Source organism: Dryobates pubescens, unplaced genomic scaffold (assembly GCF_014839835.1).
Source record: "Dryobates pubescens isolate bDryPub1 unplaced genomic scaffold, bDryPub1.pri scaffold_61_arrow_ctg1, whole genome shotgun sequence".
In the NCBI taxonomy this organism is placed as follows: domain Eukaryota; kingdom Metazoa; phylum Chordata; class Aves; order Piciformes; family Picidae; genus Dryobates; species Dryobates pubescens.
The window spans coordinates 23,479-42,698 of NW_026530780.1; the positions used below are offsets into that span (position 1 = coordinate 23,479).

At 52.2% G+C, this 19,220-nt stretch overlaps 1 protein-coding gene across 2 annotated transcripts; it reads left to right on the forward strand.

Annotated features, from left to right (window-relative positions):
* Nucleotides 1-2,764: 2,764 nt before the first annotated feature.
* Nucleotides 2,765-18,158, forward strand: PPIH (peptidylprolyl isomerase H). 2 transcript variants are annotated; one of them, XM_009906330.2, is made up of 10 exons: nucleotides 2,765-2,861; nucleotides 3,485-3,549; nucleotides 4,446-4,469; nucleotides 4,943-4,987; nucleotides 5,410-5,452; nucleotides 9,438-9,530; nucleotides 12,446-12,533; nucleotides 14,663-14,703; nucleotides 16,252-16,331; nucleotides 17,753-18,151. In XM_009906330.2, the coding sequence occupies exons 1-9, from the start codon at nucleotides 2,796-2,798 to the stop codon at nucleotides 16,318-16,320; spliced, it is 534 nt and encodes a 177-aa protein (XP_009904632.1). In that variant the 5' UTR covers nucleotides 2,765-2,795; the 3' UTR covers nucleotides 16,321-16,331; nucleotides 17,753-18,151. The 2 variants fall into 2 exon arrangements, with proteins under 2 accessions (XP_009904632.1, XP_054035437.1); XM_054179462.1 differs by lacking the exon at nucleotides 16,252-16,331 and having other exon boundaries at nucleotides 17,753-18,158.
* Nucleotides 18,159-19,220: the final 1,062 nt, after the last annotated feature.

A 19,220-nucleotide genomic window follows, 5' to 3' on the forward strand; every position in this document is an offset into this window, starting at 1 on the left:
AAGAGGACAGCACATCACACACAACAGGAAGTGAATTGGAAAGGAAGATGCCCTTGCCCTGCTGGCTGGGGGCCCTTTCCGATGCAACTCAAAAGGCCTCATCGATCACAAGGACAGAAGGAGAAAAGAAAGCAAGCAGAGGCCCCACAGCTTTGGTTTCTGGGACAGCAACAGCCACGCACATCCTCCACCACCCTTGGGAGCAGCCAGCAGGCACGGGGCTCGGCATGCAGGCAAGACATCAAACCCTGTGGAGGTGGCCCCGACGGCCGGGCAGCCGTGGGTCACCTTTCAATGCACCTGGGGTGCGCTACCAGATCGGTGGAAGTGAGGAGTGCGAGGGGCTCATCAGCCACCCAGCTCCACATGAGCAACATTTTTTCCTTCAGAGCCCAAATCAAGCGAGAACTGAGGAGTAGAGCCACGCAAGGCTCAACCACCTCTCTCCCCGGCCTCCAAGCATTTGAGAGTGCCGGCGTCAGATGCCAGGTTCAGGAAGGGAAAAAATATGGGGGACCCTCACCTCCCAAAATCCAACATTGTGGGGGCCAGGCAGAAGCCAATGAAGACTCCACACAGCCTCGGCCACCCAGCAGTCAGCTGCCATCTCACAGGGACCGGCAGGGCAGCTGCCAACCACGCGGTTCTGGCCCACTTCACAGGCTCCAGCTCTTATCTGCAGAGAGGAAACCAAAGGGCTCCAAGGCTCTGCCACCTCAGCCCGTGAGGCTGCCCCACTGTGCAGTCCCATCACCAAGCCCTCTGGCACCAGAGAAGCCGTGGGGGCAGGCCTGACATAATGGGCACTCAACCCCCACAAAAAAAAAAAAGGCTTCATGCTGGCAGAAACGAGTGGATGAGGTGATGCCACCTCATCCATGCCATCCCAGGGCCCTAGGGAGCTGGGGGGACAGCTGTGATAAGCTGGTGGAGTCCCCCCAGGGCCTCCCAAGGTAATACAGAACACAGCTGGAGAGAGAGAGATCATCTTTGCAGGCCTCAGATAAGGAGAGGATGAAGGAAAAGTGATAAATTGTGAAGTCAGAAATTTTCTTGAAGATGTCTCGGTCTGGAGAGGGAAAGAGACTGAGTTCTTTTGAATAGTCCCGTGTTGTGAAATGAGAGGCACAAGAAAGGCCAAAATATCAACAGCTAGACTATTTATTACATAAATAAAATGGAAATAAGAAGGGGAGAGGGAGAAAATAGAGAGGGAGAGAGAGAAGAGAGAGAGAAGAGGAAGGGAATTATGTTACCACACCCCTTACCCACCCCAAGACAGTTTGAGTCTGTGGAGGAAAGGTGCTGCCGGAGATGCTGGGTTTGTAGAGAAATGGTGCTGAGGCTTTGGCTGGAGAAGAGATGTGGTCCTCTGGGCAGCCTGGGTCAGCTCCATGAGTTGCAGCAGGCGGGACTTAGGACACAGAGAGAGGGTTCAGTCTGCTTCCATCCTTCTCAGTGGCATAGTCCTTCTTCTGCGTTTTTCTTCTTCTAAGCCAGTAGTGGTCAATTCTTTTATACAGTTTTTTAGTCCTTAGGCAAGTGTCCAGGTGTTGGTCCCCAGCACATCGTTCCGGGAAATCATCCTTAGGTAAGTATCCAGGTATTGTCCCCCATGAAATCTTTCCAGGAAATCATAAGTATCCAGGTATCGTTCCCCAGGAAGTCTTTCTGTGTATTCATGTGAGTTTGGGCAGCAGTCTGGATGGAGGGGGGGGAGGCCTCCGCCTCCTCCCTTTCCATCTCCCTGCCCACACACTCATCACACATCAGGAAACAGGTGGAGAGTCCATCCTCCCTTCCTGGGGGTATCTGATAGCTGGAAATGATCTTGTCCTGAAGGCGTGATGGCTGGGTCCTTGGGCCATTGTTGTAGGCCAGCTGCAGTCCAGTGTTATCACGATGCAATCGCAAGGTGATTTGCATGCTGGATTGGTAGACAGGATTCCTACATGATCTTTGTACCTTCTTTCCAGTGGCTCTGCCCAACAACATATTGTCTGGGCAAGCAGCAAGTGATTTTATCTTTGTTGAGTCACACAAGGAGGGACAATTAGTCTCTCACAGAAGACAAGAACAGAAACTCTGTCTCTCACAGAAGACAAGAACAGAAACTCTAATAAAGACTTTCACTAGTGAGTCCACCCCTCTATAAGCATGTGTGAACCTCGGGATCAGCTAGTGGACAGAGTGATGAGGAACACTGGAGCATCAGAAAGGGAGGAGGTCAGGGGGATTCAAGACCCCAAAATTTGCCAGAGGCTGGAAGTGCACATGCAGAAGAGACATTTGCAACCATTAGCATGAGTCCGAGAGACTGATGAAGATGTTAAAAGATTTCTGGGTAAAGTAATGAAAATGCATCGATGTGTGCTTTAAACGCTGTAGCCAAGCCCTCTTCGGCAGGCACAGACTTTGCCGGGAGACCCCCCTGCACCTCCCGATCTGAAATCAAGCCTCCCTAAACGTTCGAACCAGTCTTGGAGCATTTGAATCCCAGATTTTCGGTAGCAGAACCACCCCGGCTGAGGCTGCTTGGGGCTCTGAGCAACCTGCTCTAATTGCAGGCGTCCCTGCTGACTGCAGGCGGTCGCCCTGGATGAGCTACCGAACTCCTTCCCACCCAAACCACGCTGCGCCGCTGCAACCACCCACGGCCGGAGCGCTCCGGGCCCCGCAGCAACCCCGAACGCACGGCGCCACCGCCCCCGGCCCCGCCTGCCGCCGGCCCCGGCCCCGCCTGCCGTCGCCCCCGTACCGCCGCTGGCGTCACTTCCTGTGCCGGAGCGGGTGCCATGGCCGTGCTGGCCTCCAACCCTAACAACCCTGTGGTCTTCTTCGATGTCACCATCGGCGGGCAGGTGGGCTCGGCGCGGCTCGGGGGCTGCGGGGCTGTGCTGGGATGGAGAGCGGCTGCAGTGGAGCACCGAGGGAGGGGAGGGGAGCTCTACGGAGTGGGGTCGGCAGGGTGCGTGGCGGGGGAGGGGGGGCTGCAGAGGTTAATTGAAGGTGTATGAGCACAGCGGTTGTGGGGGTGCGTTGGGCAGGGCCTTGTAACTGGAGAGGGTTGGAGGGGAGCACTTAAGGGCATGGAGGGGGGCTTGCAGTGGCCATCTGGGAGCAGTTTTGTAGGGGTGCATAGCTCAGGTTTCTGTAGGGGTTTAATTGGGCAGGTGGGAGCGCAAAGGAGGCGCAACTGGGAGGGGGAACGGCCCAAGAGTTCATTGCGTGGCTTGCAGGGGGTCAACTGGAAGAGCTTCGAGGGGTGCAGCAAGAGGGAGCAGCAGGGGCCTGTACGGTGATGGGATGCATGGGAAAGGGCTTGTGATAACTGCTACAGGGGAGGGATCCAGAAGTGCATTGTGAGGGACTCACAGGGAGGTGAGGGTGCAACAGGAGGTTGAATCTGGGGAAGAATGCTAGATGTGGACCCTGGTGTGTGTGAGTAGCGCCCAGAAAGCTCACCTGGCCACTGTCTCCCCAGGAGGTTGGGCGCATGAAGATTGAGCTGTTTGCTGATGTTGTACCCAAAACAGCTGAGAACTTCAGGTATGGAGCAGCCAGTGTTCCTGCAGCTCAGCCTGGACCCATGCTGCAGAGGAATGTTCAGGAATGTCTCTAGAAGCACAGTGACTACTTGCCCCCTACAAGCACTGCACCCACTTTGTTCCCCTCTCTGTTCCCAGAGAGATGTGACCTTGCAGCTTCCTAATCCACTGGGGGAGTCTGTTTGGCTGGAAGGCAATGGGCCCCTGATTCTCTCTGCTCCCTCTGTGGAGCTTTTGATACACTTGGTGCATTTATAGAATCATACAATTACAGAGCTGTGGGGGCTGGCAGGGACCTCTGGAGGTCATCAAGTCCAACCACCTGCTAAAGCAGTTATGCCTAGGGTGGGTTGCAAAGGAACATGTCCAGGAGGGCTTGGAAAGTCTTGAAAGGAGACTCCACAACCTCTCCGGACAGCCTGCTCCAGGGTTCTGTCACCCTCCAAGAAGTTTCTTCATAAGTTCAAGTGAAACCTCCTGTGTTCCAGTTTGCACTTGTTGCCCCTTGTGCAGTCACTGGCCACCTTCTGCCTTTTATAAAAAGCAGTCCCTCAATACCAAGGTGGAGTTCTCCTGGCACTGGCTGAAAGATGTACTGCTTGGACATCCCACTTCCACAGAATACCCATGGAGATACCTTATTCATTGTGAAAGATGGTGCCTGCTCCCTATTCACTGTCTCTCATGTCCTCAGTGTTACATGTCTGCTCCTCTCAACTGTAGAAAGCAAAGATTGGTTTGAAACAGCAGTGGGGAGGCATTGCTGCCTGTTCCTGTGTCACTGGGGAGGTCCCCAGTACAGTAAGGAAAGTCCTGTACAGCAGGCAGTGCATGGTGGGTGAGCCTGAGTGTCCCCAGAGTTCGTCTCTAACCTCACACTCTGCTCTTGTTTTCCAGGCAGTTCTGCACGGGGGAATTCAGGTGAGTAGGTTAAAGTGCTCTTTTAAGCAGCCTACTCAGAGGAACAGGGCTGGGTGAGGAGGAATAAGGTTCACTTGAAGATTTACTACAATAGCACAACCTGGAAGGGTTACAGAAGTTGTGCCAGGCTCAGTCAGTGACAGACAAGGCAGGCTTCCCCTTCTGGCCGTGACATTGGGCTCAGGTTGCTCTAAAAAGCCCCATCTGCGAATCTCACCTGCTGATGCTGCACACCATGCTGGGATCCCATGAAGACAATGGTGCACATGTTGTAGGGAACCATGTTAATGAGCATGCAGAGCCCATTCAAAGTGGTGTCCCTCGTCTTCTGATGGCACCAGGCTGCAGCATTTGGCTTTGTACCAAACAGCTGATAACATACAGGGTAACCCCTTGGAGCTTCATTCCTGGAAGCCCTTTTGTGTTGGGCTAGCCAGTAAGTGGCAGTGATTTTCCTTTTTGTTTCCCTGCAGGAAAGATGGTGTGCCTATAGGCTACAAAGGAAGCACTTTCCACAGGTAATTCATCTACTTAAACAGCAGCCTGAGCTAGAGGTGGTTTTGAGAGCTGCCTCAAGGGCCTTAGTGGTCTAAGAGTCATTTTGTAGGTCAGTGCTGATGTCATCCTTCTGGGGATTTGTGGGCTTCAGGGATGTTCTCAAATGTGCATTTTGGGATCACTGGGAGGGATTCGCCGTACCTGGTGTGCCAGGTCAGAGATGATTTCCTGGCATCAGTCACCTAATCACTGTCCCTGGTTGAGCAGCAGGTCCCAAACTACCTGATAGCAACCAGCAGTTAATGTTTATTGTGGATTTTAGATTGTGGCACTTGTAGACCCTGATAACTTTGGTTGTGCTGCAAAGCAGAACTCCTTTTTACCACATTAAGCTTCTTGAGGCATTTGTCTGCTGAGGACTAAGTATTGTTTTACTTTTTAGGGTTATAAAAGATTTCATGATCCAAGGAGGTGACTTTGTAAACGTATGTACTTCTCTATCCCTTTTACACTTTTACTGTGTGCTCTGATGTGCAGCTCCTTCCAAGGACTCGTGCTGACTGGTGGCGTCTGTTGGCTCTCAGTAGTAGCAGGAGGTTTCCTCACAGCATTGCTGCCACTTTACTGCAGCAGATCAGAAAACCCTTGCAAGCGCATGTGGAGTCTCGGCTGACCATACCTTCTGCATCCCTCTCTGCAGAGGTGTGGCACTACATCTGGAGGCTTTCAAACAGCAAAAATTTTTATACTCTGTTGTTAGAGAACCCTGCAGTGGCTCAGGTTGGAAGGGTTTGCTGATGACACCAAGCTGTGTGGTGCAGCAGACAGGCTGGAGGAAAGGGAGGCCATCAAGACAGACCTTGACAGGCTGGAGAGGTGGACACAAGCCAACCTCATGAGGTTCAACAAGACCAAATGCAAGGTCCTGCAGCTGGGTTGGGGCAATCCCAAGTACCAATATAGGCTGGGCAGGGACTGGCTTCAAAGCAGCTCTGAAAAAAAGGCCTTGGGGGTGCTGGGGGAGGAGAAGCTCAGCAGGAGCCAGCAGGGAGCACTTGCAGGCCAGAGAGCCAAGCAGAGCCTGGGCTGCAGCAAGAGAAGTGTGGCCAGCAGGGCCAGGGAGGGGATTCTGCCCCTGCTCCACTCTGGTGAGACCTCCCCTGGAGCTCTGGGTCCAGTTCTGGAGGCTCTGTGCCACAAAGGATCTGGAGATGCTGGAAGGTGTCCAGAGAAGGGCCACGAGGAGGAGCAGAGGGCTGGAGCTGCTCTGCTGTGAGCACAGCCTGAGAGAGTTGGGGTTGTGCAGTTTGGAGAAGAGAAGACACCCAGGAGACCTCATCGTGGCCTTCCAGTATCTGAAGAAGGCTCCAAGAAAGCTGGGGAGGGACTTTTGAGGGTGTCAGGGAGTGATAGGACTGGGGGGGATGGAGCAAAACTAGAAGTGGGGAGATTGAGATTGGATGTGAGGAAGAAGTTGTTCCCCATGAGGGTGGTGAGAGCCTGGCACAGGCTGCCCAGGGAGGTGGTGGAAGCCTCCTGCCTGGAGGTGTTTGCAGCCAGGCTGGAGGTGGCTGTGAGCAACCTGCTGTGGTGTGAGGTGTCCCTGCCCATGGCATGGAGGTTGGAGCTGGCTGAGCCTTGAGGTCCCTTCCAACCCTGATAGTTCTGTGATTTTATGATCTCAGAGCTCATCTGCTCCAGCCTCCCTACCACAGGCAGGGACACCTCTCAACCAGACTCAGCTGCTCAAGGCCTCATCCAACCAGGCCTTAAACACTCCCAGGGAGAAAGCAGCCACAGCCTCCCTGGGCAGCCTGTGCCAGAGTCTCACCACCCTCCCACTGAACAACTTCTTCCTCAGCTCCAGTCTAACTCTGTTCTCCCTCAGCTTCAAACCATTCCCTCTTGGCCTGTCTCCAGACACCCTCATGCAAAAAAGTCTCTCTGCAGCCCTCCTGCAGGATCCCTTCAGGTCCTGGCAGGCAGCTTTAAGGTCCCCCTGGAGCCTTTTCTTCTCCAGGCTGCACAGCCCCAGCTCCCTCAGCCTGTGCTCACAGCAGAGCTGCTCCAGCCCTTGGATCATCTTTGTGGCCCCCTCTGGACTCACTCCAACTTTGGTTGAACCTCATGCAGTTGGCTCTAGCCCACTTCTCAAGTCTGTCAAGATCCTTCTGGATGCCATCCTTGCCCTCTAGTGAGTCCATTGCTCAATCCTCAAGCAAAAGGACAGGGTCAAACTCCACCCACAATGGATGTAGAGCCATTTATATACACCAGCAACAAACACACTTGTTTCGTGCATGAGGAGGAGCAGTGACTGGTTTCTGCCTACACAGTGCAGTGTTAAGTCACCCAGATGTTGGCAGAACCCTCAGAGCTGGTAAAGGTTAATTCCAAGCCTCCTGGAGTGAGATGGAGGCTCTATGTTTCTTGTTATGGCCCCATCTGAATTTGGCAGGGAAAAGGAAGGTGACTAAGGGCTGGTGTGATGAGGAAAGCAGAAGTGGTTGTGCAGAAACACTCAGCTGATGAGATGGTTACTTCTTTAAGCTTATTTGCTGTCATTCCACTGAAAACAAGGAAGTGATCTCTGTTCAGCAAGATCTGACCTAACAGGAAAAGGAGATGTCAGCAATATCCTGTGTGCAGCTCCACATCTTCTGCTCTGCTTGCCTTGCCCTTGCTTCTTTTCCTGGTGTTCTCTGTACTTCACTGAAGTGCCAGCTTCTAGCCAGGCACAGGCTGCCTGAGCAGTCAGTCAGGCTCTTCTGGCTCCTCAAGTGGCTTTCCAAGAAGTCTGATTTATAGAACTGTAGAATCACAGAATGGTTTGGGTCGGAAGGGACCTCCAGTAGTCATTTAGTCCAGGCCCCCTGCAGTCACCAGGGACATCTTAGATCAGCTTGCTTTGTCAGGCCTGACCTTGAATATCTCCAAGCACGGGGCCTCAGTTAACCTCTGAGCAACTTGCAGTGTTCCACTACCCTCATGGTGCTGAACTTGTTCCTCACATCCAGTCTCAGTCTGCTCTGCTTTGAAGCCATTGTCCCTGGGCCTGTCCCTGCAGGCCTTTGCCAGCAGTCCCTCTGCAGCCTTCTTGCAGCCCCTTCAGGTACTGGAAGGTTGCTCTCAGGTCTCCCTGGAGCCTTCTCTTCTCCAGGCTGAGCACCCCCAACTCCTTCAGCCTGTCCCAGAGCAGAGCTGCTCCAACCCCCTGATCATTTATATTGGCCTGCTCTGGACTCTTTCCATCAGGTCTATGTCCTTCCTGTGTTGAAGGTACCAGAGCTGGATGCAGCATTCTAGAATCACCTCTCCCATCTGCTGGCCACACTGCTTTTGATGCAGCCCAGGATGCCATGTGCACTTCCCATCCGCTGGAAGTCCCAAGTCCTTTTCCTCAGGGTTGCTTCCTATCACCTCCTCCCCCAGCCTGTACTGACAACGAGGATTGTTCTGGCCTGGGTGCAGGGCCCTGCACTTGCTCTTGTTGAACCTCATGAGGTTCACCTGGGGCCACTCTGCAGCTTGTCCAGATCCTCCTGGATGGCATCCCATCCCTCTGGCATATCCCTCAAGCTGTGTGATGTGCTGGACTCATTGTACATCAGAGGTGGCATCCAGAAGGATCTTGACAGGCCTGAGAAGAGTGCCAATGCCAACTGTATGAGGTTCAGCCAGTCAAAGTGCAAGGTCCTACAGCTGCATCAGGCCAGTCCCAGGCACAATCCAGGCTGGGTGCAGAGTGAGAGAGCTGCCCTGAAGAAAGAGTCTTGGTTGCTGAGAGCAGTAAACCCAGGAGCCAGCAGTGCCCTCATGCAGCCCAGCAGGCAGCTGTGTGCTGGGCTGCAGCCAGAGCAGTGTGGGCAGCAGGGCAAGAGAGGGGATCTTGTCCCTTGACTCTGCTCTGCTGAGACCCTACCTCCAATCCTGCCTCCAGTTCTGGTGTCCCCAGCAGAAGGAGGACACAGAGCTGCTGGAGAGAGTCCAGAGAAGGCCACAAAGATGATCCAAGGGCTGGAGCAGGTCTGCTGTGAGCACAGGCTGAGGGAGCTGGGGCTGTGCAGCCTGCAGAGGAGAAGACTCCAGGGGGACCTTAGAGCTGCCTGCCAGGATCTGAAGGGATCCTGCAGGAAGGCTGCAGAGGGATTTTGCATGAGGGTGTCTGGAGACAGGCCAAGGGGGAATGGTTTGAAGCTGAGGGAGAACAGTTAGACTGGAGCTGAGGAAGAAGTTGTTCAGTGTAAGGGTGGTGAGACTCTGGCACAGGCTGCCCAGGGAGGCTGTGGCTGCCTCCTCCCTGGGGATGTTCAAGGTCAGGTTGGATGAGGCCTTGAGCAGCTGAGTCTGGTTGAGAGGTGTCCCTGCCCATGGTGGGGAGGTTGTGAGCTGTTGTGGGATGATTATGAGTTTAATTTTCTGCAGTAATTCCTACAGAACAGTGGCTGTCTGGGCACCTTTCTCTTGCAGGGAGATGGCACTGGAGTAGCCAGTATATACAGGGGACCTTTTGCAGATGAAAACTTCAAGCTGAAACACTCTGCTCCTGGGCTGCTCTCCATGGTGAGTGTAAAATGATGACAGGGTGAAGCTAGAAAGCTCTTCACTTTTGTTTGCCAGACAACAGACATCTCCACCATTAGATCCAAGGTCTGAAAGACCTGCTTTGTAACTCCTTGTCAGAAGGCTCCTCAGGGGTTAATGTGTTGAGTGACACACAAGTCCTGATCCTGCAGCATCCTTTCTTTGTTAAGGGTTGGAGGGCTGAGGCAGGCTCTGATCAGCTTTTGGAATAGCTTGATTCCATACAGTGGCAAGTGGTGGTGTTTTTGGCTTCCCTGATACCACCACTGACCCTGAGGTGGAAACCAAGAGATTTGGGCTTTTGAAAGCCATGGCAGTTACTGTGGTAGCTTCCTGTTCATCATTGTAGGACAAACTGCAACCTTTGCATGTTCTCTGGCCATGCACTGACTTCTGCAGTAGAGAACAAGTGGAGCCAGTGTTTCAGTGTTCCTGTCCACAACTGCTGCTTGCCCACTTCTTCCCAGCTGTCCTGATCTTAAAACCATTTGCATGGGGCAATCACTCTGTGGATTAATCATGAAAGACATCATAAGAAGGGGACAGAGCTATTGGAGCAAGTCCAGAGGAGGCTGCAAAGATGCTCCAAGGGCTGGAGCAGCTCTGCTGTGAGCACAGGCTGAGGGAGCTGGGGCTGTGCAGCCTGGAGAAGAAAAGGTTCCAGGGGTCCTCAGAGCTGCCTGCCAGGACCTGAAGGGATCCTGCAGGAAGGCTGCAGGGAGACTTTTGCTGAGGGGGTCTGGAGACAGGCCAAGGGGGAATGGTTTGGAGCTGAGGCAGAGCAGGGTCAGGCTGGAGCTGAGGAAGAATTTGTTCAGTGTGAGGGTGGTGAGACTCTGGCACAGGTTGCCCAGGGAGGCTGTGGCTGCCTCCTCCCTGGGGGTGTTCAAGATTCAGGTTGGATGAGGCCTTGAGCAGCTAAGTCTGATTGGGAAGTGTCCCTGCCCATGGTGGGGAAGTTGGAGTAGATGAGGTCTGAGGTCCCTTCCATGCTGAGCCATGCTGGGATTCTGTGATTCTCTGATCCTGTTCCAAACATGGCCCAGACAGAGGTATTGTTACACAGTTAATAACCAGTGTTCCACAGTGTGGGAGAAGGGATCCATGCTGGCATTACCAGCTTTGTGTTAATGTGGACATGGCTCTGCAGTTGTTCTGCTGGGCCAAACCATGGCCTGCCCCAGCTGGATCCTTCCAGAGCTGGCTGGAAAGATCCTTGTAGAGATGTTTTCTTAGCAGATGTAAATGCTTTCAGTGTTGCACTCAGATGTGAATTAAATTTCCCATCTTCTTCACACTGTTCCTGATTGTTGCTTTTCTTATCCTGATCATCACAACAGACACACTTCTTTGTTTTCATTATTCCCAGTAAACCTTCCAAACAGCAGACACCAGATGCTTTTTTTTTCTGCCTGGGTTCCCAGGACAATGCTGCAGCCAGTAAGTAATGAACAAAATGTTCAGCCTTTTATCAGGAGCATGCTCTAGAACCCAGATTTCAGCATGGTCTGGTGCTGGGCATGCTGTTGGAGAATTATAATAAGGTGGTACCATGGCCCCTGTGCATGCTGGCATGAGCAGGTGTGGTGGTGTGCCACATCAGCCCAGAGCACTCCTGCAGATGGGTGTTTTGCTTGCTTTGGGTTGTGCAGCAGTTGGATAGAAGGAAGCTAGGCTATGCCTAGAGCAACAGCTCTTTCCTATGAGAGATGAATCTACCTTCCATTTTGGAAAGGCTCATGGGGGACCTTAGAGCAGCCTTCCAGTACCTGATGGGGGCTGCTGGAGAGCTGGGGAGGGACTTTTGACAGGGTTGGGAGTGACTGGACAAGGGGGAGTGGATTGAAGCTTGAGGAAGGGAGATTGAGACTGGAGATTAGGAAAAAAGTCTTTAGAGTAAGGGTGAGGAGGCACTGGCACAGGTTGCCCAGTGAGGCTGTGGATGTCCCCTCCCTGGAGGTGTTCAGGGCCAGGCTGGATGAAGCCTTGAGCAACTTGGGCTGGTGGGAGGTGTCCCTGACCATGGCAGGGGGCTGGAGCTGGATTCATAGAACACCAGGTTGGAAGGGACCTCCAGGATCATCCAGTCCAACATTTCAGGGTAAGAACAGAGTTGAAATGAGCTGGCCCAGCACCCTGGCAAGCTGGGCTTTGACACTCTCTAATGTAGGGAAATCCAGCACCTCCCTGGGGAGTTTATTCCAATGGTTCAAATGGTGAAAACATTTTTTCTGGCATCCAGTTGGAATCTCCTTGGTAGTAACTTGTGCCCATCCCCCCTTGTCTTCACCATGGGACTCTGTACAAAGGGAGTTGCTCTCCTGAGAGCTGCTGGGTACCTGTACATGGTTATGAGGTCTCCCCTAAGCCTTCTCTTCTCCAGGCTGAGCAAAATCCTGTTGTCTCAGACTTCCTTAATATGCCATGGCTTTCAGTCCTCCTATCATTCTTGGGGCCCTTCTCTGGACCCTTCCCAGCCTGTCCCCATCCTTCTTGTACAGCAGAGATCAAACCTGCACGTGGTGCTCAAGGTGCAGCCTGCCCAGCTCTGAGCAGAGTGGGACAATGACGTCTTTATCCCTGCCTGTGATACCCTGATTAAGGCAACCCAACATCCTGGTGGCTTTCTTTGCTACTGCAGCTCATTGTTCACTCATCTTGAGCCTTTTGTCCACCAGGACCCCCAAGTCCCTCTCCACAGTGCTGCTCTCAAGCCAGGTGGCTCCCACCCTGAGCTGCATTCCTGGGTTATGTGTTCCTAGGTGCAAAACCCTATGCTTGGCCTCTTTAACCTTCATACAGATGGTCTTTAAGCTCCTTTCCAACTCAAACTGTTCTGAGTCTCTGAAGTCTGGACCTGGCCACAGCTGCCATTTTGCCATTCTCCCCCCCAGGCAAACAGTGGCCCAAGCACCAACGGCTGCCAGTTCTTCATCACGTGCTCCAAGTGCGACTGGCTGGATGGCAAACACGTCGTGTTTGGTGAGTCCCTGCAGCCTGTGCTGCCCTCTCACAGATACTCCTGCAGCAGCTTTTTGTCCCCCCACTTACGCCAGCAGAGGTGTCTGTGCAGGCAGATGTTGTTGGGGTGAGGCATTGTTTGCATAGGCAGTGCATGGTGTGATAAAGGGCAGCAAAGTTGTTGGAAGGATCTACAGAACAGTGAGGAGCAGGTGAGGGACCTGGGGGTGTTTAGTGTGGAGAAGAGGAGGCTGAAAGGAAACCTCATTGCTCTCTGCAGCTCCCTGAAAGGAGGTTGGTGGGGGTGGGGGTTGTCTCTTCTCCCTAGTCTCAGGTGATAGAATGAGAGGAAATGGCCTGAAATTGTGCCAGGGAAGGGTTAGGGTGGAAGAAAAATTTCTTTGCTGCAGGAGTGGAACAGACTGCCCAGGAAGGTGGTGGAGTCCCTGGTGGTGTTCAAGAAACACATGGCCATGGCACTTTGGGATATGGTTTAATGGCCTTGGTGGTATTGGGTCATGGTGGGACTTAGTGATCTGGAACAATTTGTACCAGGGCAGAAGGGACAGATGAGCAAAGAGATGATTTTCTTCTCCATTGTTGGAGAGGACTGAGCTTTCACCAGAGGTTTGAGAGAGTAATTCTAGGAAACCACATCTGCTCATTTTTTCTTGTATTGCCACTTCAATTTATAGGGTTTCAAGGGCAGATATTAGGCTGGTGTCCTCCTTACCGCTTCCTCTGAATCTTAAGTACCATTGACATTGTTCATTGTGGGTTTTGTGTCCTTGGAGGCTGTGGTGGGTAGCAGACCACCATGTTGTGTTCTAGCACAGCTGGAGTCTCAAACCCTACATATCTACTCATCACCCTTGCAAGCAGAAAATGTGCTTAGTCTCTTCTGAATGTGGAAAATGTTTTGAGAGGACTTGTTTCCTTTATTAGTTTAGGGATAGGTGTGTAGTGGTTTGAGCCTTAACTGGAGTTTAAGAGCTCAGATGGTAGCAAGAAATCAAGAAAACTCCTCCTCCCACCCCCAAAGAGACTGGAGGTGAATCTGCCAAAGAACAACCTGGAGTCGGTGTGGAAGTAGGAGAAGGCAATTTGTTATCAATATATAGAGAGAGCAGTACCAGGGAGGGGTTCCAGGGGTGAGGATGAATAGGAGAATACACAAAAGCAAATGTGGATGGCCTTGTACCTCCCTCGGTGTGTGTGGATTTCAGTCCTTTAGGGAAGCCTGGGTGCAGCAGGGAGAAGCCCAGGCCTGGCCACATGGCAGAGCCGGGAGGCCAGCAGTGACTGCTGGTCCTTTCCAACAGCAAGGCAGGAGCCAAGAGGCAGATGGCCACCATGGCCTCCCCTTTATAGTCTTGCTGGACAGGAAGGGGGAGAGGAACAGAGCAACTCAGACCTGGAGGACCCCTCCTTCTGGGGCGAGGAAGCCAAGTCCAGCTGGATCAGGTTTCTTTTGTCCCCGGGGGGAAGCAGGGCTCTCACAACCCTCCCCCCCAGATGGGTGTAGCCCAGCACAAGGTGACAAGCCCTGAAGTGTCCCCAGCATAAGAAGGACAGGGAACTGTGGGATCGAATCCAGAGGAGGCCACGAAGATGATCCAAGGGCTGGAGCAGCTCTGCTGTGAGCACAGGCTGAGGGAGCTGGGGCTGTGCAGCCTGGAGAAGACTCTGGGGGGATCTTAGAGCTGCCTGCCAGGACCTGAAGGGATCCTGCAGGAAGGCTGCAGAGGGACTTTTCCTGAGGGTGTCTGGAGACAGGACAAGGGAGAATGGTTTGAAGGTGAGGCAGAGCAGGGTTAGACTGGAGCTGAGGAAGAAGTTCTTCAGTAAGAGGGTGGTGAGACTCTGGAACAGGCTGCCCAGAGGTAGGTTGCCCAGAGGGGGTGTTCAAGGCCAGGCTGGATGAGGCCTTGAGCAGCTGAGTCTACTTGAGAGGTGTCCCTGCCCATGGTAGGGAGGTTGGAGCAGATAAGCTCTGAGGTCCCTTCCAACCTGAGCTACTCTAAGTGTCCAGTAGCTATGAGCTGCACAAGACTTTCAAGGAGGAACAAAAATACACATACCTGTGCTGAGTGGTGGAGAGCAAAGGTGGGAATGGGCTGTACTGAAGTGGATTCACTTTCTTGTTCTAGGTAAAATTGTCGATGGGCTGTTGGTCATGAGAAAAATTGAAGTAAGTTGAATTTGCCTCTTTGTCTGTGAATGTCCATGTCAGAAAGTTGTGTAGAGGATTAACCTGAGTTGTTCTGTTCTTTTCCACTGTCTGGTTCCAGGATACCAGGGAATAGCAGTGTTGATAACTTCTTAAGGGTTGTCCTCATTCTAGACTAGCAGGCAATCTGTGGAGGCCAAGGCTGTCAGACTGATCCAGCAGTGCTGCACTCTGGTGGTTGCTGGTTAGTCTCTGAGTGGGGATTGTGGGTTTTTGGCTTTACTTGTAATGCTTTGCATTTGTTCAGGGAGCTGAATTGAAAAAACTGTTCCATCAGCAACTTAGACCAGAGTGTGAAGCAGATCACTTCTGTGCCACTCCCTGGGATTTTGCAGCTAATGCTAAATCATCAGTTCTGTGATCAGCATGTTCAACAAGAAAAAGTAACCTCATCTTCTGATGGCCTTCCAGAAGCTAAAGAAAACCATGCTCAGGAGTGGTGTGTGGTACCACCATTGAGAGTGGGTGTCACAGCAGGATAATGAGTAGATTTAGCAGGTAACAGTGAGTTCTAGACAGACAAGATGGGCAGCACAAGACCCTCTGAATCTAGATAGTGGGGCAAACACAGAGCCTACAACTGTGAGGTTGAAAAAACTTCCCCCACAAGGAACTGTACAGCATGGTACAACCCATGTGGTGGTAGCCCTCTTGGCCAGAAGCACTGGTGGAAGGGTTGTGGTGCACCTGCTTTGTGCATCACTGCAGAAAAGGGCCAGTTAAAGGAAACCAGAGGCTCAGGAGAAAGGAACCTAGGGCAGCAGAATGAGATTCAGAAGGAGGGTTGCTCTATGACTGCCCTGTTTGCAGATTCCCCTTTGGGCAGGGGCTGATATGAAAAATGGGGACAGTCTCTTGAGCAGAGCTTGCTGTGACAGGACAAGGGGTGATGACTTGATACTAAAAGAGGCAGATTCAGACTGGAGAGAAGGGAGACATTTGGTATACTGAGGGTGGTGAGATGCTGACACAGGTTGCCCAGAGAGGTGGGAGATGCCCCATCCCTAGAACTATTCCTGGTCTAGTTGGACAGGGCTCTGAGCAGCCTGCGTTGGTTGAAAATGTCCTCTGAGTGTGCACTGCAGTGGGGTTGGATTAGATGACCTTTAAATGTCCTTTCCAACCAAAACCATTCTGTGATTCTATCATTCTGTACAAATGCAAGTTTGCTTTGCATGTGGAGCTGTGATTGTTAGCTTTAAAGATTTAAGCCAGAGCAGCCTCAAGTGGTGTGATGCCTGTGCTCTATCTTGAGGAGCTCTCCAGTTTTTGTTCTGTTCCTTCCCTTCCATCCAAAGGATTAGAATCTGGTCTGTATCCCAAACCTCTGCACACAGACACTTCTCTGCCAAAAGTGTGACAGTGCTTCTGTGCTACTCAGCTGTGTCAGGGTTTCCCTGTTGCTGCTGTTGCACAGACACCTCTTCTCCAGCCTGCAAGCACCTGTCACTCCCAGGATTTGCTGTGGTTTTTTATAAGGTTTACCATTAGATATTTGTTTGTCTCCAGAATGTGCCTACAGGTCCAAATAACAAACCCAAGCTGCCAGTTGTGATCTCTCAGTGTGGGGAAATGTAAAGCAGAGATTGGTAAGTCTTAGTCTTCACAAGCACCCAGTGCCATCTCCTTACTTCTCTCTTGACTCATTTTCACATTCACTTGAGCCTGCAGAGAGCTGACTCAGCTCAGTGAGACACCAGAACGTGCTTCTGTAACAGCATTAGGATTTTGCCACCTCACATCCCTGAACTGGCTTCCCTCTGAGCTGCAGAAACATGAAAGGCAGTGCTTGAGGGGTCAGATTTTGCAGGTGCAGGCAAGGGGAAGGTGGGGTTGTGGGAGCTGTGCCTTGAGTGGGGCTAGGCTGCCAGGGAGGTGCAGCAGGGATCCAGCTGGTGTTGCCGAGGCAGTCTGGGGGGTGGGAAGCTTCGCTTTGCCCTGTTGGTTGGTGAGCTCTGGTCAGTACAGAAAGCAGAGCATCTGTGTGTGAGGCAGGTAGAGATCAAGAAGGGACAAGGAGGGAGGGAGGACTTGAGCTTGCTTGCTTAGTACAGCTGCAGGACTGCCACCACTGAAGGGCCAAGAAGCTGCCATGTTACGTGGTCTGAGACAACAAGCACTGTGCTCATCTGAAGGAGGAGGTTTCCAGAGCTTGCTGTTGTTCAGGCTCTATTTTGGTTAAAGCAATGGTCTCAGGGCAGAGCTCAGGCTAACATGCAGTGTTCCCTCTCCATTTGCCTGCCCACTTCACTGTAAAAATACAAACATTTAAACAAATCTGTTGAGATTTCAGTGTGTCAGACTGCAGCCTGTCAGAAGTCTGCTGTATTGGCCTTTTTGGGTGCAGGCACAAAACCAATTCCCCACAGCTTTTGATCTTTCATTAAATAGTGTCCAAAGACATCTGGAATTGCCCACAAAGCTGTCTTCCCCACTTCCATAAGAAAGTCTTTCATATCTGCAGTGCAAACTCCTGTCTGATGAAGTGACAACAGGAAACTGAATCATTGCTTGATTTCCCTGGTGCTTCTGGTAGCATTTATAAGCTTTTGAAGGTAGGGTCAACTTTTTGAACAGGCTTTCTTGCACATGGGCTGTGCTGATGGGTCAGGTTGTGCTCAGGCCTAGACTTGATATTTGGAAAACACAAGTCTGGCCAACATCTAACTTGAGACTGGAAGCTTTTCATTGCTAGTTACAAGGCGAGTGCCACCTTGCTTACTTCCCAGGCAGGTCTGAGGAGCTGCCTTTCTGCACTCTTCTGGCGAGATCCTTTGAAGCCAGCCAGGAGAAACAGGCACTCTTGGTTTGACCTTTGTAGGTAGATGCATCCTGTCATGGAGACCCAGGAGGGCTCCTAAGTTCTGCTCAGAATGAAGGTGAGCATGCAGCAATCACACTGCCTTGAACCACGCTGTAGCAGCACCCAGGTCACTGCAGAGCCTTGCTGTTGTATGATGAGTTGCAAATGTCTGTTCAGCACTTTGGACCTCTTTCTTCTCTGTTTCAGTGTTCCTTCACCAGTGGTTAGGCCTCTGCTGGCCCCATGCAGTTCCAGCTCCAGCCAGTTCTCCCACTGTCCCAGTCCTCCCTGCAGGCCACATCTCCACTCTTGACATTCTCCTGAAATGATTTAATAGCTGACATTTGTCTTTTGGGGTCTCTGGTTTTAAATGTAAATAAAGAGTTTTGTTACATCTGTGTGCAGCATGCATCAGGTCCTGTGCTTGGGAGCAGGTTGCTCTTCAGGTGAGGATGGCTGGAGCATTCCCAGCAAGGTGCATCAGCCCCAGCTGGTTCTATAGGGAACATTTTCTGAGCTTAGTGTTGAGGGGTACTGCTGCTAGGCCTTTGCAGAATGGGAAAGAAGGGGTGAAGGGAGCATGGCAGGGCTGTGTTCCATCAGCTCTTTTACTCAAGGCTGTCTGACAGGTTCCTGGCATCTCATAAGCTTAGGAAGTGTGGTTTAGATGAGTGGACAGTGAGGTGGAATGAGAACTGGCTCACCATCAGAGCTCAGAGAGCTGTCACCAGCAGTGCAGTTTAGTTGGAGGCCTGTAGCTCATGGTTTTCTCCAAGGGTCAGTCAGTACAGGGTCCAGTCTTGTTCATTATATTCATCAGTGACCTGGATGAAGGAACAGAGTACATGCTCAGCCAGTTTGCTGATGAGACAGAACTGGGAGGGGTGGCACCCCTCAGGCTGTGCTGCCATCCAGTGAGGCCTGGACAGGCTGAAGAGCTGGGCAGAGGAACCTCATGGAGTTCAACAAGGGCCAGTGCAGGATCCTGCACCTGGGGAGGAACAAACCCTGCACCAGTACAGGTGAGGAGGGACCTGCTGAGAAGGAGCTCCAAAGAGAAGGGCCTGGGACTGCTGGTGGACAAGTTCACCATGAGCCAGCAATGTGCCCTCATGCCTCAAGAAGGCCTATGGCATCCTGGGGTACATTCAGAAGAGTGTGGCCAGCAGGTCAAGGGAGGTTCTCCATCCCCTCTCCTCTGCCCTGGTGAGGCCACAGCTGAAGACCTGGGTCCAGTTCTGGGCTCCCCAGTTGAAGATAGAAAAAATTATTGGAAGAGAGTCTAGTGGAGTCTATGAAGATGCTGAGTGGCCTGGAGCATCTCTATGAGGAGGAAAGGCTGAGGGACCTGAGACTGCTGAGCAGTCCTGAGACTGCTGCAGGTTCTGCAGTGACTGCAGAAGAGCAGCCCCAGAGGGGATCTGATCAATACTTGCCAATATCTAAAGGGCAGGTGTCAAGAGAATGGGGCCAGACTTGAGTGGTGCAAAGGTCAAAAAACCCAGGAGGTTCCATCAGACCCAGAGGAAGAACACCTTTGCTGTGAGGGTGCCAGTGCCCTGGAGCAGGCTGCCCAGAGAGGCTGTGGAGTCTCCTTCTCTGGAGAGATTCTAAACCCTCCTGGATGTGATCCTGGGCAGCCTGCTGTGGGTGACCCTGCTTTAGCAGGTGGTTG

Excerpts from the sequence above, each read along its gene's own strand:
- PPIH (XM_009906330.2), top strand. The coding sequence starts at position 2,796 with ATGGCCGTGCTGGCCTCCAACCCTAACAACCCTGTGGTCTTCTTCGAT. Across the intron at positions 5,453-9,437 it reads AAGGAGGTGACTTTGTAAAC|GGAGATGGCACTGGAGTAGC; the intron begins GTATGTACTTCT and ends TTTCTCTTGCAG. Across the intron at positions 9,531-12,445 it reads CTCCTGGGCTGCTCTCCATG|GCAAACAGTGGCCCAAGCAC; the intron begins GTGAGTGTAAAA and ends TCTCCCCCCCAG.